Consider the following 15,644-nt stretch of genomic DNA (forward strand, 5'->3'; position numbering starts at 1 on the left):
ATCATAGGACCTTTCTATGATAGAGTTTAAATTTTATTCTCTGTATCAATAAATAATAACGAAAATTATATCTAAGCATTGTGGTGAAATGTCCACGATGTTCGAAACGAAAGTCATCGTATGATCGTGACGATCAAAATAAAAAAAAATGCTAGAATTCCATCGTGCGAATTCTATCGTCTGAGAGACATACGACGTATCGTTAGTACGAAACCATTGCAATCTAGCGAGAAAATGTCATGCGTCGAGCGAAAGCGCGTGGCAGAGTGTATCGTACAACTTTGTAAGATACTTCGTCTGCAATACGTATCGAATTCTCGTTGCAACGAAGTTACAGCTAAATGCGATATGCTTTCAGTGCGCGCGTAGAAATTGAGGAAATGGTAGATTTGCACCGGGAATTCCGTGGACAGATCTTGTACAATCCTTCATTTTTCAAAAAGATTTCCCTCTCTTATCGCTCTGCTCCGGACTTCCGTTTTCATCTTCCCTCAAGCGTGCTGTGGACTCGGACACGTCGTTCAGACTAAGCGCGCTGTGCCGTCTAGGTTTTGGTATAGGGTTCACCTCGTTAAGCAACTCGGGCTTGTGCCTGATCGGCTCAGAAATGTGCAGTTCGATCACTTTAACCGGTTCCCGGGGCGCTGCAACCGGTAGCGGCGCATCCGTCAATCTGACTACGTGGAAATCCTTCTGTTCGCGCGGCAGTTCCTTGAATTCTATCTTGACGCCGGATTGCCCGTTCGACACCATGTTCTCGAAGAAGTGCCGTCGATTCGCTTGGATGGACAGTCTGGGACTTGTTAACGCGTTATCCTCCTCTTCACCGTGTTCTTTGTACGCGTTCTTGCTCTCCAGAGCTTTGATCTGCCTTTCAATCTTCTCGATTTCTTCTTTAACAGAGAAACTATCGCTACGGGACAGCGTGCTGGACGAGTCTTTTCTCCTGAGACAGACCTCCTCTTCATTTGTATCTTTAATGATCTCGATCTTCTCCTGCGATGTTCTTTGGTATTCCACGTCGATGGAATCATCTCTCCTCTCGACGGAATCTTTTTCGGCTACTGACTCGTTCGATTTTTCTTCCACCGTCTCGATTTCAATTTTCTCGAAAGTTTCGTTGGCGCCCTGTGCGATTGTTGCTTCTGAATCCTCTCTCTCTTTCATGTCGTCAATCGCGTTATTGTCCATTGCAATGTTTTTCACAATGCCGTCGGACGATGTGCTCTTGGTAATCTTTGGAGATAATTCCGTCTGTTTTTTTTCTTCTCGCGGTGTATTTTCGTTCATCAGTGATTTATCGTCCTTTAATTCGCAATTCTTCCTTGTCAACTCGTCGATATTCTCCGTCACTCTGACGATATCGATAGGCTCGACTATCTTCAGCTCGACGTTAGTGGCCTCATCTGTAGTTCGTACGTCGCTTTCCTGCGAAAACGTTATAATGATGTGAGGTGCAACAACATTTCTCGAATATCAACATAATCATCGACCAGATGATTTGCACACACCTGAGGAGTTTCCAATTGCTCCTTCCGTTGCGGCGGTTGCGGCGCTCTCCGTTTTTTGCGTCCATACGTACTCGCCGTACTGGTAACGGATACGCAGCTATTGATGGACAGATTGGATCTTCTCACGGCGTCTTGGCTGAATCTCTTAAAAACGTAATCCTCAGGAACGTTCTCGTTTTCATCTCTCAGAGTCACGTCGCCGGAACGGCTGGCTTCTTCGTCCAATTCCAACGTACCTCCATTCAACCTTTGTGATGATCTATTACCAAACCTTCGCCTAAAAGATACAACAAATCAATAAAGATCAAATAAAAAAACTCAAGAAAGAAGATTCAATCGTTTCAATAAAATTTAATCGTTAACTACGTAAGTATAGAAATGTTATGTTTTGATGTATCGTATTGAAACTTTATTATTATTTTAAAAGGCAAGACAGACAAGAAATGTGAGAACTTACAAAGGTGGAATTGGCGCTTCTTCTTTATCGCGAAGGCTGACGTTTCCGTTTTCCTTGGACTGTTTCTCCTCAAAATTCAACGGTGGTATTTTGTCCGTCGGCCTCGGGCTCACCTGTCCAAATCTGAAAAAAAACCACGACTATTTAATTGTCAAAGAAACATCTTTGATTCAATTCGCGAAATCATTGTTCCAATAAAAAACTTTGTAAATTTCTATCACTTTGGACAATTCTCTAAACATAAAATTCTTGCATCCTCAATCTTTTTTTAGATCAAATTTCAGGAACTACAAGCCGCTAATTGAAGTTAATTACAGCTTAAGATTCTCGAATAGCATTATACTTATGTGCATTATGATAAAGTAATTTCAATAAAAAAATATCGGCTTTATTTTTTTACGATTCTCACCTTCTGGCCGGCGGTTTCGGGGTGAGATCGCCCATGATAGACGTCGTGGTGTCCTGTGGGCTTCCATCGTAGATCCTTGCAGGATCACCGTTCACCGTGGAACTCGAGTTGTATCTCGAGGCATTGTTATCTAATGTATATTTCCTTCTCCTTGCCAAGGTGCCCAGAGCCTCGTCGAATTCCTGTTGGTCCTTGGACAGACGTGCAGGGACTATCGGTTTGTCATAAGACTCTCTCTTGTACGTCGTCGAGACTATGGCACACGATAAATGGCGATTTTATTTTACACGCTGAAGTGCAACGTCGATTACGTAAACGCTGATACAGCATTCTTTGTATTCACAGTACGTATATGCGAACGAAGAGTGTTTATTTTCAAGACCTCTTAAGTTTTTATTTTGAGAAATAGGAATCATAGCTTTGCAACACATAATCTGCATCTATTACAAATATAAAAAAAAATTTGGAAGAATATCTTCAATTATTTTGCATATTGTTGAAAGAATTGAAATTTTCAATAAGAAATTATGTTCTTAAATGATAAAATTTAATGAAATATATTTTAGACAGTTTTATGGGATTAAGTTGGGCTCCCAATTAACAGAAATAATACCTGTTGTAATCGTCGACCTTTTCTCAATCGGTTCCACGGCTTCCTTGCGCTTTCCGAACAGTCCATTCCTAAACACAAATATCGACATTGAGACGAATCGTTCGCTATTAATTATTCAATGCTATCATTTGTGATAACCCGGGTAATAACCGCTCAAACGGACTACGTATGCTCTGGATTTAGAATTAATGCGTGACCGTTATGTCATTCATTCAGAAACACTCTGATTCCATTGTTAGGCGACAAGTAACAATCGTGTCACGAGTTTCGCGTCGGCTTCTTAACGGATCCACGCGGCACTTATGCGCACGCGAGGATGACGAGATTGCGAGTTCGCAGCGTTTGACACACTTGGGACACTTCGGAGAGGTCATAACGCGTGATCATTCCCGAGCTTACGTCGTACTATTTACGTCGTTTCGCCCCGGCAGCACCGATCATAAGAGAATTCAAGAGTATAAACAAAACCGAAAAACAAAACAAAAGCAGTGTGTTTAAAAATAATCGCGAGTCACCGCGAGACGTCGCGTCGCGTATACACGTGAGGTCGACCTATGACATCACGAAAGAATTCTTATTTTATCCTTCGTTACGGACACGTGTGTCAAATCGAGCGTAGATCCGGAGAACGTCGGCGAACGAAGTTAATCGACTCGCCGTGACTCGGAAACGAGTAAAAATAAAGAGAGAAAGAAGCGAGAAAGAAGCCGCGAGTGGAAGCGAATCCTGAAACGCCATTACGCGTGCGGAAACGGCGCGAAGCCGTCCTCTGCATTCGTGGTTGTTAAAAGCGTCGATTATAGTCATCCTCATTCCACTTAATATCACTTCCACCTCGCCGACACGAGGCACGACTGATAATTTGAAGCGTTCCATTCGCCGTTCCGCGTACTCTCAAGCTCCTGGTTAACTCGAACTTTCGATTCGACGATCACGCTCGCGTTCGCGGCACGCGCGGATCCTCCAGCGAATTCTACGGACTCTTTGGATATTCCGATTGCTAATCAGACCAGAACACTCGCTGTTTCTAATGAAAGTATTTTTAGTCACGTGAACGCGAGAGTATCCGCAAGGAGTGTGGCTCTTCGCAAAAATGTAGCACGACTTGTGGACGTAATAACACCTAGTATTAAAGTAAACGATATTCTTCTGGCGTTATTCCGGAAAGACTCTAACAAGTAAACCTACGCAAAAGTTGCACTCTGATGTTCTTTCTAATTTGGCAAAAATGTAGAAGTACAAAAAATATTTGTCATATTTTTTTTATTTTGGTCCACTTTGAGTTTTACGGGCAGTTTATAGCTTTTTAGTGTTTTCACTCCTATCATCAACAAGAACAATAAAAATGCAACAAGAAATAAAATTGAATACAAGATATAGGCGTTTTTTATTTACTGATTATGAATATGAAATCGAATGTGTAAAATTATTTGTATAAATAATAAAATGTTTAAACAAAACATGTAAAAAGTTGAAAAAAGTTATTTGTACAAATAATTTCTCGGTTTGGCCGAGATTTAAATTATTTTTGACTAATTTAGCACAGATTTGAAATATTTCGGTTAGAATCTCGGCTAAAGAAATTTAGAATGATTCGTGTCTCAGCTATGTCGATTTTGTTAAAATTTTAATTAAAATTGCCGGATTTCTCTCGGTTTGGTCGAGATTCGAATCATTTTTGACTAATTTAGCACAGATTTGAAATATTTCGGTTGGAATCTCGGCTAAAGAAATTTATAATGATTCGGGTCTCAGCTATGTCGATTTTGTTAAAATTGCCGGATTTTTCTCGGTTTGGTTGAGATTCGAGCCATTTTTGACTAATTTAGCACAGATTTGAAATATTTCGGTTGGAATTTCGGCTAAAGAAATTTAGAATGGTTCGTGTCTCAGCTATGCTGATTTTATTAAAATTATTTAACTGTATCTTGTATTCAATTTTATTTCTTATGCATTTTTGTTGTACTTGTTGATGATAGGAGTGAAAACATTAAAAAACTATAAACTGCCCGTGAAACTGAAAGTGGATCAAAATGAAAAAATATGATCTAAATATTTTTTTGTACTTCTTAGTGCCAGATTAGAAAGAAATTGGAGTGTACCTTTTAGGTAGGTTTACTTGTAAGAATAAGATTCTTTCTTAATTACTAGGCATTAGTGCAAAGGGTTTGTTATACAAACATAAATCGTCATATATTCCCTTATGTAGATAGCGACGACGGAAAGTACCCAATCTATTAAAAGTTGTCTCAAAGAAATCCGAGAGACACCCTATTTTTTTTAGACGTTTTTCAGCCATCTTTGAGACATCTTTTACTAATTAGTAATTGACGCTGTATAGATAGCGACGACCATCGACACGAGAAATCTGTAAAAGACTCACCAAGTAGACTTGATGGAGAAGCTGTGGGACCGTTTCTTCCGGCTCCTGCCGAATGTCCAGAATTTGTGTCTGGACTCCTTGGGAGTTTTACCTTCGCGGTACGCCGGCGGCTGCGAGTTCGTTATGTCCTCGTTGAACGGGTTCAGGTGTTCCGGATAATCGTAGATCGATACGCTGGGCCGTCTGGTCCTCGTCGACATGGTTCGCCGCGCGGATTTCGATCGGTGCCACGACGGAATGACGAAACGGACGAAATGTTGCGGGGGACGCCTCGTGCACCTCGGTCATCGATTTCTCGTCATAACTCACCTCCCACGCGCTCCTCGCGATCTGCAAGCTAATTTCACCGCGAACATTAGGCGCGATCGGCCATCAGCGCGAGGACGAAAGGACGACGAACGAGCGAGGAGTGGTGTATCCGGAACGTCATTCCTGCCGCTCCTGCACGATCATCGTCGCGACAATTGTCGTTCTAAATCGAACTCGGCTCGCGATGCAGGACCGATGACGGCCATGCACTTCGATACCATCGCGCACGTAGTGATCTCCGGATTAATCTTCTAACCCGACGGGGTTAGAAAAGATCGACAGATGCATCGACCGGCGCGTTACGATTAACCCGGTTAACAGGACGTCTGATCGTCTCCCGGATTACAATGCACAGCTGTACCGAGGTTTGCATAATGCGCACACGTAAGCTGCGTTTCTCGTTCTTCCATTCGGTTGCGTGGCTTGATTGATTAACCATTTAGTTGGCTGCGTCTTCGATCGGCTATATGTACATACGTACATAATGGAGTCTTGCACAAGTTCGTCGCATGCGATTCCAATGGCTCTAAAGATAAACTACTTTTTACAGACTTGGCGTCAGACAGTTAGCTGAAAGGTAGCAGGAAGTGATAGATAATGACAATCGATGCTCTGATTAAACATGATATGTACACATAGAGAGAACATTGCAGTGAAAATTACGTTAAAATTACACTTTCTTTTACGATGTTTTCTGTAAAGCTGGATTATGCCGGAATTTTAATAATAAAAGTTTCTACAGAAACAGTAAATTTGACGATTTATCTTATATAATATGACACAGCAGACATTCAAGTAATTACAATAATTTTGTGGTTAAAATCATGTATAACATTGTTAAACAAATATATAGTAATTTGTATGATCCAAGATTACAAAAGAAGCTTGGTCACAATTTTCACTACAATATTTTCTTCGTGTATCGTTTCGCAATTATTAGTAAAAGAAATATATGACCGACAATCTAACAAACTTCTGCAAGTTCCCGGTACTTCGTCTTCGTTCATTGAGTTGCATGCACGTGATCGTATCGGCGCCACACGCAATACTTAGGAAAAAAAATTAAGTATCGCCATTTCGTGGTAATTGCTGTGTGATATGAGTCGTTTTACGTTTCGACGGAATAAAAAGAAACCGATGCAACTTCGAAGGGGAAGATGGTCTTTTCGCACGTTCTGCGATGCAAGCCGGAGCGGGATAAGAAGGATGAGCGAACGCTCGCTCGCGCGCACTAAAGCGCATCGCGCGAATCAGCATGTGCAAACAGTGTCTAACAAACGCAATTAGCTCAATTAGCTGAGTGCCCCGTTTTTATCAGCGCGCGGCTCGAAAATCGCACACACATACGATGCGTGCGTGCGTAGTACTGCTAGTCCCGCATGTGGCTCGCATGCGGGACGACTGCGTTCTCCGGAACGACGACTCCGCACTGCGACGATTGCGACGAACGAACGAACGACGCACACGACCGGACGACGTAACGCGAAATACGCGCTTGAAGGTTTTATGCTAATACCTATCGAACGTGTGACATGCGCGAATCGCCCGCGAATGCAAATCTCCGACGGCGCCGAGGGGGAACAAGCAAAAACTGCGATAACATACGCTACGAGGCGAGCGTCAAAGAGAATAGAGAAAGGGATATGTTGTCTGCGGCGTAGCAGTGATAAAAAAGATCTCTGAGACTCAAGATCCGTATTTGTTACTCGCAACTTATCTTCCGCGAGTTATTTAGATTTGATTCAGAATTAGATGCGAGTTTTCCAATCGAATAATTCCACACGCGCGACATTGGCTGCGTTCGCTTTGGACGCTTACGCGCTGTAAGCGTCATTCTATCTTTATCGCTCATTACATGCGGGAAGAAGATAGAATGACGCTTACAGCGCATAAGCGCCCAAAGCGAACGTAGCCATTATATTTGCAATCATGATTCGAGAGAGAGAGAGATTGAAAAATTTACTTTAAAATCCATATTAATAGTTGTCACTTGTTTCACTCGAGACAGCCCGATCCGATTTTGCTAAGTTGAATTTGAGGTTTTCATTTGAATTATAATATACGTGACACATCAGATTTGCAGTCGCGATTCCACTGGAAAACTTAATTCTAAATTGAAATCTAAGGCTTATATCAGCAACTATTGCTTAATTCTTTTCAGACTCAGATACTCAGATTTAAATTTAAAGTTAGATGAGAGTTTTTTGGTTAAATCGCTTCGTTACAGACAATAAATGTCACATATATTATAATTAATCTAAAAAATTTTGATTTAATTCTGAATAAAAATCTAAGCAGTTACACGTGAGGCAAGTTTCGGGCTATTAATACGGATCTCTGTATTATACTTGCGACAAATTTCAAGTAATGATAATTAACCTCTTAGTTACGGCAGGACTTTCCGTGGAGTTGTATCTCTGTATGGCAAAGTTCAACGCGGACTGCGTGAAAACAATGCAACACTGCGATTTATGTATGATAATGCTTTTCACTACGCAAATACATTAGAATGCAGTTTTAGATAAATAAATTATAATATATTAGAAATAAGAATGAGCCACTATAGTGGCGTAGCGTTCAAAAAGATGATATACGAAGTGGCGAAAGCCACTATAGTGGTGTACCTAAGAAGTTAATATGAATCTAAATTCATATTTGAGTATCTCACTTGAAATACAAGTTTCAAGTAACGACTATTAATAAAAGCACGAATTTAAATTTGAGTACCTCACTTGAGACAAGTTTCAAGTATATATACAAGTTCATATATTATATATAAGTTTATATATATATAATTTTTATATATTTTTATATATTAATTATTATATATAAGTTTATACATATACAAGTTCATATATTATATATATATATATATATATATATATATATATATATATATATAAAAACTTATATATAATATATGAACTTGTATATATACTTGAAACTTGTCTCAAGTGAAGTACTCAAATTTAAATTCGTGCTTTTATTAATAGTTTAATAAATATATATATATATATATAACAAGTTTATATATTATATATATATTATATAGAATTTAATTTCTCTTATCTCTCGCACCAAAACCTTGTAGTTTGTATGAGTGTCGACTTGGAACTGACCAAAGGATACGCAGACGAAAGGTGATAGGTCTGGGACACTCGGTATATTTTCTTATTCGCAGATTAACGATCGTTGGACAGACAGACAGACGGACGGACGGACGGATGGACGAACGGACGGACGGACGAACGAACGAGCGAACGATCGATCGATCGATCGATCGCGACGATTGTGACGCATACGACAAGCGCACAAGTTTCGCAACTCACCGTCGTCGCGAGTGTCAGCAAAAGGATCTCTTTGTGTGTCGAGTTAACGCGCGTCGTTTTCGCCGAGTATATACATTTGATGCATGTACATGTACTCGCCGTTTCACAATGAACGCCGACACATATCACCTGAGAGAAGCGACCGGAGCATGTCGCGAGTGTAACGAACATAATAGGAAGGTACTAACGAGTACTAGTCGTTCGGGCGTGACAGGAAAACGATCAGGACTTCCCCGCTGAGGAAAGACGCGCAAACATTCATCATCTCTCCCGACGAGTGGATTTAAAATTCGCACGTTTTAGATCACAATTTCTCTCGAACGATCGGAGTGGAGGAAGCGGTCGGCGTGAGGCTCCGGTCGTGTCGCGGATTCCCGGAGGCGAAGGCGCGATTACGCAAAGGGAATTTAATTTAATCTCGCCGCTGACAAGAGACATTTCGTTGGAATAAGCGAGTGCACGGCACTTCATTTAATCGGGCCACGCGATGACGCGCGATCGATCGCCGATCTCCCGATAAAGCTTCCCCGGTCGCCGCCGCGGAAAGCTGCACTTCTGCGCGGACGGCACCTCGGTAAATCGCGCCCGTCAACCAGCTAAGCAAATAGATAACCAAATGGCGGTGTTCTGTATTACATGGTGGATGCGAGATAATTTTTCACGTCGCTGATTCTCGTCGAATTCAAGCCCGCGCGAGCGCGATCACGATTGGCGCGGTCGACAATTAACGATCGATGTGCCGTTTAATTGCCAGCTGATGTAATTGACACGATGTCTAAGTCGGGCCGAGTGATTCACGATATCGCGCGCGAGACAATGCAACTTATCTTATTTTCATCGGTCACCGAAGACGTCACCGACGCGCCGAGAGACGTGGACCGGTTCGAGAGTCGACATGGCTCGAGATAACAGATGAGCGAATATCCGTCGCCAATGTCTTCCTGGACTTTTACCGGGACTTGAAAGTTCAATTCAGGAATCTTTTGTCCAGAAGGATTGGATTCGATTCCTATCCCAGTAAACACCAACTAAGAGTGTGCAATGTTACATCGATGTATATAATAGCTATAATTCTAATGTAATTACAATATAGTATAATTTGTTATAGTAATACAATTACAGTATAGTTTCCCACTCAACAATGTGCAACTGCTATGCACAACGTGTATTATATTGCACTCACATTGCTGAGAAGGGAATTACGACATTGATGTGATGCTACTGTTACTTGGTATTTACTGGGATTTGAGTCTCTTGTTCATTTTTATTTTAGTTTCTGACGAACGAAATGCGATCTTGATTACGTTTACGTCTTTAAATAACGGACTGACATATTGGTGTTGCAATTAAAATGCTTTCCAACATTGTACCTACATTAAAGATGACTCACTTCTCTTTCTCTCTCTCTCTCTCTCTCTCTCTCTCTGTTTTTCTCGTCTGGCAACGTAAGCGGACAAGAATTGTCGAGATGTGCGTGCGAAACAAAGTCGAAAGTCGACAAGGCGCTGAAACAGGAAAAAAGCTTTGTTAAAAGCAAGAAAGTCGATTATCGCGTGGCGCGCGTGAACGCGGCGATTTCCTGGCTGCGGCCCAGACTCTCGCGGCCGCTCTACTTCACCGGCGATATTTTTGGATCTCGGGAAATTTAACGGAATTGTATCACGCGAAGGCGTCGCGATGATTCTTCTCCAGAGGAGGTCGTGACGACGCGTTCTCGACTTTCCTATCCTTTTGTCTCCCACGGCGCAATCAACGCGCCACGCGACCGTTAACGCACGCGAGAAAAAAGCGCCTCCGTTCTGAATCTCGACGAATAACTGGCGAAACGGGTTTATCCGAACAGGCGGATTCCCGAGCTTTTCAGACCTGTAATAAAGCCACGGTGGCGTTCAGACGAACGGGAGTGCTTTCTTGGGATAAAATCAGTTTAGAGTATAAATTGTATTAAGAACAAGGGAAAGGAAACGAGAGAAGTTGCAGAGTCGAAGAATTTCTCGCATTTTTCTCTTCTTAGACCTGGAATACGCAGCATTGCTATCTACCTTTTTCAACATTAGATTCCTCAAGCACTGTAGTACACAGATAACGTAATCTCGTCAACGACGTGAGTTCAATAAAAAGAATCTCATTTTTTATCAGCAGTGTTTCTCGGCTGAGACTTTTTACGAACGTCGACGAATGGGAGGCAAAAAGTGTAACGCCGATAAAATCGCGAGCTGTGTATGTTTCTTCGCGAATTCGTGATTCGCGACATTGACGCGCGTTTCGTGTCTGGCGGTCATTAGGACCGAGTATCGATTGGCGGGCCGGCGCACAATTCTGAAAATCGTACAGCCGTCAAAAATCGCGGGCTCCTCAGACAGGCCTCGCTCGCGTCCAGACTCTCGTTCGAATGCGCGAGGAAGCCCGCCCGAAAATAGAATCTCCTCGCGCCTTTGCCTCGGCGGGAGGAGGCCGTTGCCGTGATCGGGAAAGTAGATTGGAGGATCATTTCACCGGCGAATGGATTCCATCGCGTGTGCCACGGCCTGTGACTCGCGGTATGGATCATTAATAACTTTATTACCGGACGAAACGGGCCAAGGATTCGCGACGCGCTCTTCTCGTAGCCGCCGTCGACGTCGAAGTCGAAGACACGAGTCGTCGGAACGTCGCGCGGTAATTAAGCGCAACATCGATGAGGAACGAAATGTTCCGCGTCTTATAATCGCGTCGCATTATCTGCAATGGCAATTTTTAGCTATGACGATAGCGGCGAGCCACAGCGATTACACGTTGCCGGTGCGAGCGCGACTTCGCATGTTATCGCAAAGACGCGCGGATTGTGGCGGCGCGATGTATAAATCTAACCACGTCGCGGACACTTTCGGCAGACTCGAGTGCCTTCGATATCAACAAAAAAGACACCGTCAAATATTTACCCCCCTCCGAAAGCCTATCGTGCTTACGTAAGAGTGCGCGCGTTGCGAGCGCGCGCGAATGACGCTTCGCATAGCGACCGTCTGCAAGACGATAAGCCTTGGTCTGCAATAGGTGTAATCAGCCTTTAAGCCCATTCTACAATGGTAGTAAGCAGTAAAAAGTAGGAAGTAAGAGTAAGAAACTGATCAACCGTCCGTTATTAATTAATTCGACAAATTGTCGAATGTGAGGAGAATAATCAACTATGATTGGTCAATTTCTTACTCTTACTTCCTACTTTTTACTGCTTACTGCCATTGTAGAATGGGCTTTAATCTTATGCTTAAAGCTTATAATTTACGGCGATAAGTGTTTTTCGTGCTGTCTTAACAATTGGAATTCGCTTAAAGCTTGATGATTGCGACTTCAGGTAACGGTGGGAGATTCTAGCCGAAAATTACGCCACGATTTTGGGCTTGGAGCATAAAGGCTCGTCTGCAACATGCGAAATGAGCTTGGTGAGCGAGTTAGAGTAAAACATGAAAATAATTGATTAAGAGAAATACTACTGAAGTCAGAGAGGTACTTCAAGTTCCTAAGCGAGAGAGTTAGAGTTACAGGGGACATAAGCGAAATGAATTATTTTTACTCTTTACTCCAACTTATGCCAAGTTCACTCCGCAGAGGAGCCTTAGTCCCGATCTACAATAGATGTAGTACGCTTTAAGTCGTAAGAAATTGACTAATCATAACCGATTTATAGAAGAATAATCAATTGTGATTGATCGATTTCTTACGGCTTAAACCTTACTACATCTATTGTAGATCGGGATTAAAGTTGGAGTAAGTAGTAAAAATAATTCATTTCGCTTATATCTTCTGTATTCTACCTCTCTCGCTTAGAAACTAGAAGTATCTCTCTGACTTCAGTAGTATTTCTCTTACTCAATCAATTATTTTCATGTCTTATTTCAACTCGCTCACCAAGCTCGCTCTTCCGCGCCTTGCAGACGAGCCTTTATGCTCCAAAGCTTACTACACCTGTTGTAGGCCTGGAGTAATACAGTTTATCGAGTCAAAGAGCGGCGCATGTCGTGCGACACGACGGAAATTTGCATTTCGACGTACGGTACCGGCGAATACCGCGTCTCGAAAAGTCATCGTACTTACGTAAGTGCGTGCGTGTGTGCGTGTCGCGTTGCTGTTTCACGCGACCCGTCAGATCATCGTACGCGGCGAACGAAGACGCAGCTCAGCCAGACACGATGCACTTTCACAGAATTGATCGTGGCCGCACGGACAACACGCGCGAATGGAAATTCGACGTGCGGTGCGTGCGAGAGAGCGACGCGAAAATCCCACCCTATCACCGCGAGCCACGCCGGCCGACTGCGGCCCGTTGCGCTCAAGTTCGGCCGCCGTCGCGCCCCTTCGGCCGTTTTCGCGCCTCGTGCGAGTTTCGCGCCACGCTCGACGGCGAGCGCGATTGGTCGGGAGCTCGCTCGCCGCGCGGGACATTCGAACTCCCGAAGGCGGTGGTAATGTGCGAACAAGTTTGTATTTCGCGAGACACACGCGGAGAACAGATCCGCGAGATATTCTTGCGCGAAGGGTCTCGCGGGCATCGTTAATTGAGGAAAATTAGTCGGTTTGCGCAAACGTTTGAGCATATCGCGCGATGTGAGTGGGATTCTTTCGCGTTCATGTGTAAAGCAAAAGGCGACGGGAATTTTTCGGCGAAATTCGTGAAAAATAGGCGAAATGTGCAATTAAAACCTGTGATATTCTTGGTGCCGAACGTTCGTTTTATAAATCGCAGCGCTACCGACGCTGACTAATGCCGACTGAATGCAAGCCCGCGCAACTTCCAAGCGCAGGACGCGTGTTTGTCGCGTAGGTAGGCGTCAGTGGAACTGGCTTGGAAAGTTGCACAAGAAAAGACACAGTGCTCGAGTAAAAGTCATATTTTACATGTTACACCTCGAAATGCAAATCGCGCGGGTTCCATTGGGGAATATTTAACACGGCAGCCGCGCACATATTTCAGGATAAAGTTCGGCGATAACGCGAACACGCGTTGAAAGTCGCGGCACTATTTTATTCGCGCGTGATGCAATCGCGTGTTTGTCGAATCAACAGACGTAGAAATGCGGAATAGCAGAAACGGCGTCTTGTGTTTGTAATCGGAGCTTTTTTCGTTCACATTTCCTTCACGATGTTATCGCGCAGTTTTAATAAAATAAAAACCGGCATCTCAATAAACGCGTTATCTCGTCCATGAAGAGTGTATTTCGATCGATGACGGCGACGTGACATCGTCGGGTTGAGCGCTATAAGTACGCGTGACATGATTTGCACGCCGATGGAAACGCGTTGTCGTCACGTCGCGATTCGCGAATTTACAATTAATCGCGGCTACCGCGAAGCAAATCGAGCCGTGAGCTCGGTCCGACGGCATTCGACTCATTGTCAAAGTGTGAGAATTTATCGCGATTTATCCTGCGCCGTATATCTCGGCTAAATTTTGTTCGATACGATCGCGAAATGATAAGATAACCCGTATCGCGCGACTTCATTTTCAGTTCGTTTGCGATACTCCAAATATGTAAAACTAGTAAAATATAAGGAGTACAAGGAGATAACTTACAGCAAAAATTTTGTAATCAGAGAATAAATCGACATTCTGCAATAACTGACTACACTGAGAAAAATGTCTAGAAAATAAAGAGAACATTTATTTGATCGTACTAGTAACATATTTATTTAAAAAATCTAAATTCTTTTATTTGAATAGAATAAACTTTTTCATGAAAAGTTAACATTTAAAAGAATGTATATTTTTTTATTTGAAATATATTTTTTATCAATAAATAAATCAATAAGTAAACGTGTTATTAGCAGTAGCAAATAATATTTTATTTCTTCAATATTTTTTTCTCCTAATATATTCTTTTATTTTATATGTAATATTTATATTTTAGGAATTAAGTTATTAAAAATTTCGTTTCGTTTTCAATAAAATTTACTATGTTTCTTAACAAATAGATCTTACTAACAGTCTATTTTTCTGCTATATCAAAAATATAGTATAAAATTGAAAAAAATTTATATGAAAAAGAAAACTATAACAATACTTCATGCAGATAATGCCGAAGGCTTGAAAAAGCGCGAAGGCGAGACTCTGATGATTTTTTAAGTAGTTTTTAAGTAGATTTTTTAAGTAGATCTGTAAAATAAATGTGCAAATATACGCGACGCAGTGTATCAGCGCTTCAGTCGCGTTTGAGACAGCGAGGATCCGTGAATCTTTTGAAATCATTAGACTTTATCACGCCATAATTCGAGCATTGTACGAGAGCATAATGGAGCCGGCTTTCAAGAGCACGGACGCAATGAGACCGTCTATTGAAAATAATTACGGAATGATCCTGATGCGCGATTGATACGGAAAGTTCGTCGCACGGAATCCCTTTGTCCCTTTAATAACTTGACCTAGAAATATGACCTTGCCGGCAAATAAGACGGAATGATTCATATTGTGCTTCTGACGAATATTACATTCGTTCTGATTGCGATATAACGGGTTTCCGTGTTCGTGTTTATGTGTACTAACGTTAATTAGAGAAAAATAATTAATTGCTCTGATGTTAAAGATTCCTTTCGAATTCGCGAAAGGAATCTTCGTTAAAATAACGTTCATAATTAGTTGTTTTCTTTTTGTTCGCGCGTGCT

At 42.2% G+C, this 15,644-nt stretch overlaps 1 protein-coding gene across 6 annotated transcripts; it reads right to left on the reverse strand.

The window, feature by feature from the left end:
- Positions 1 to 11: 11 nt before the first annotated feature.
- LOC116843815 lies at positions 12 to 13,318 on the reverse strand. Of its 6 annotated transcripts, none has more exons than XM_032814589.1 (8): positions 13,083 to 13,318; positions 10,402 to 10,516; positions 5,374 to 5,710; positions 2,991 to 3,058; positions 2,378 to 2,630; positions 1,969 to 2,091; positions 1,512 to 1,788; positions 12 to 1,428 (listed from the first exon to the last, which is right to left on the reverse strand). In XM_032814589.1, exons 3-8 carry the CDS (start codon positions 5,571 to 5,573, stop codon positions 436 to 438), a joined length of 1,914 nt encoding a protein of 637 aa, XP_032670480.1. In that variant the 5' UTR covers positions 5,574 to 5,710; positions 10,402 to 10,516; positions 13,083 to 13,318; the 3' UTR covers positions 12 to 435. The 6 variants fall into 6 exon arrangements, with proteins under 6 accessions (XP_032670480.1, XP_032670479.1, XP_032670484.1 ...); XM_032814588.1 differs by having other exon boundaries at positions 10,386 to 10,516; XM_032814593.1 differs by lacking the exon at positions 10,402 to 10,516.
- Positions 13,319 to 15,644: the final 2,326 nt, after the last annotated feature.

This window comes from Odontomachus brunneus, unplaced genomic scaffold (assembly GCF_010583005.1).
Source record: "Odontomachus brunneus isolate Ranch 3 - 2012 unplaced genomic scaffold, Obru_v1 Obru_scaffold_036, whole genome shotgun sequence".
Classification (NCBI taxonomy): domain Eukaryota; kingdom Metazoa; phylum Arthropoda; class Insecta; order Hymenoptera; family Formicidae; genus Odontomachus; species Odontomachus brunneus.

Coding starts and splice junctions, on each gene's coding strand:
- LOC116843815 (XM_032814593.1), bottom strand. CDS start 5,573: ATGTCGACGAGGACCAGACGGCCCAGCGTATCGATCTACGATTATCCG. Junction 2,092..2,377: donor CCGAAACCGCCGGCCAGAAG/GTGAGAATCGTA, acceptor GTTTTTTTTCAG/ATTTGGACAGGTGAGCCCGA. Junction 1,789..1,968: donor GAAGCGCCAATTCCACCTTT/GTAAGTTCTCAC, acceptor TGTATCTTTTAG/GCGAAGGTTTGGTAATAGAT.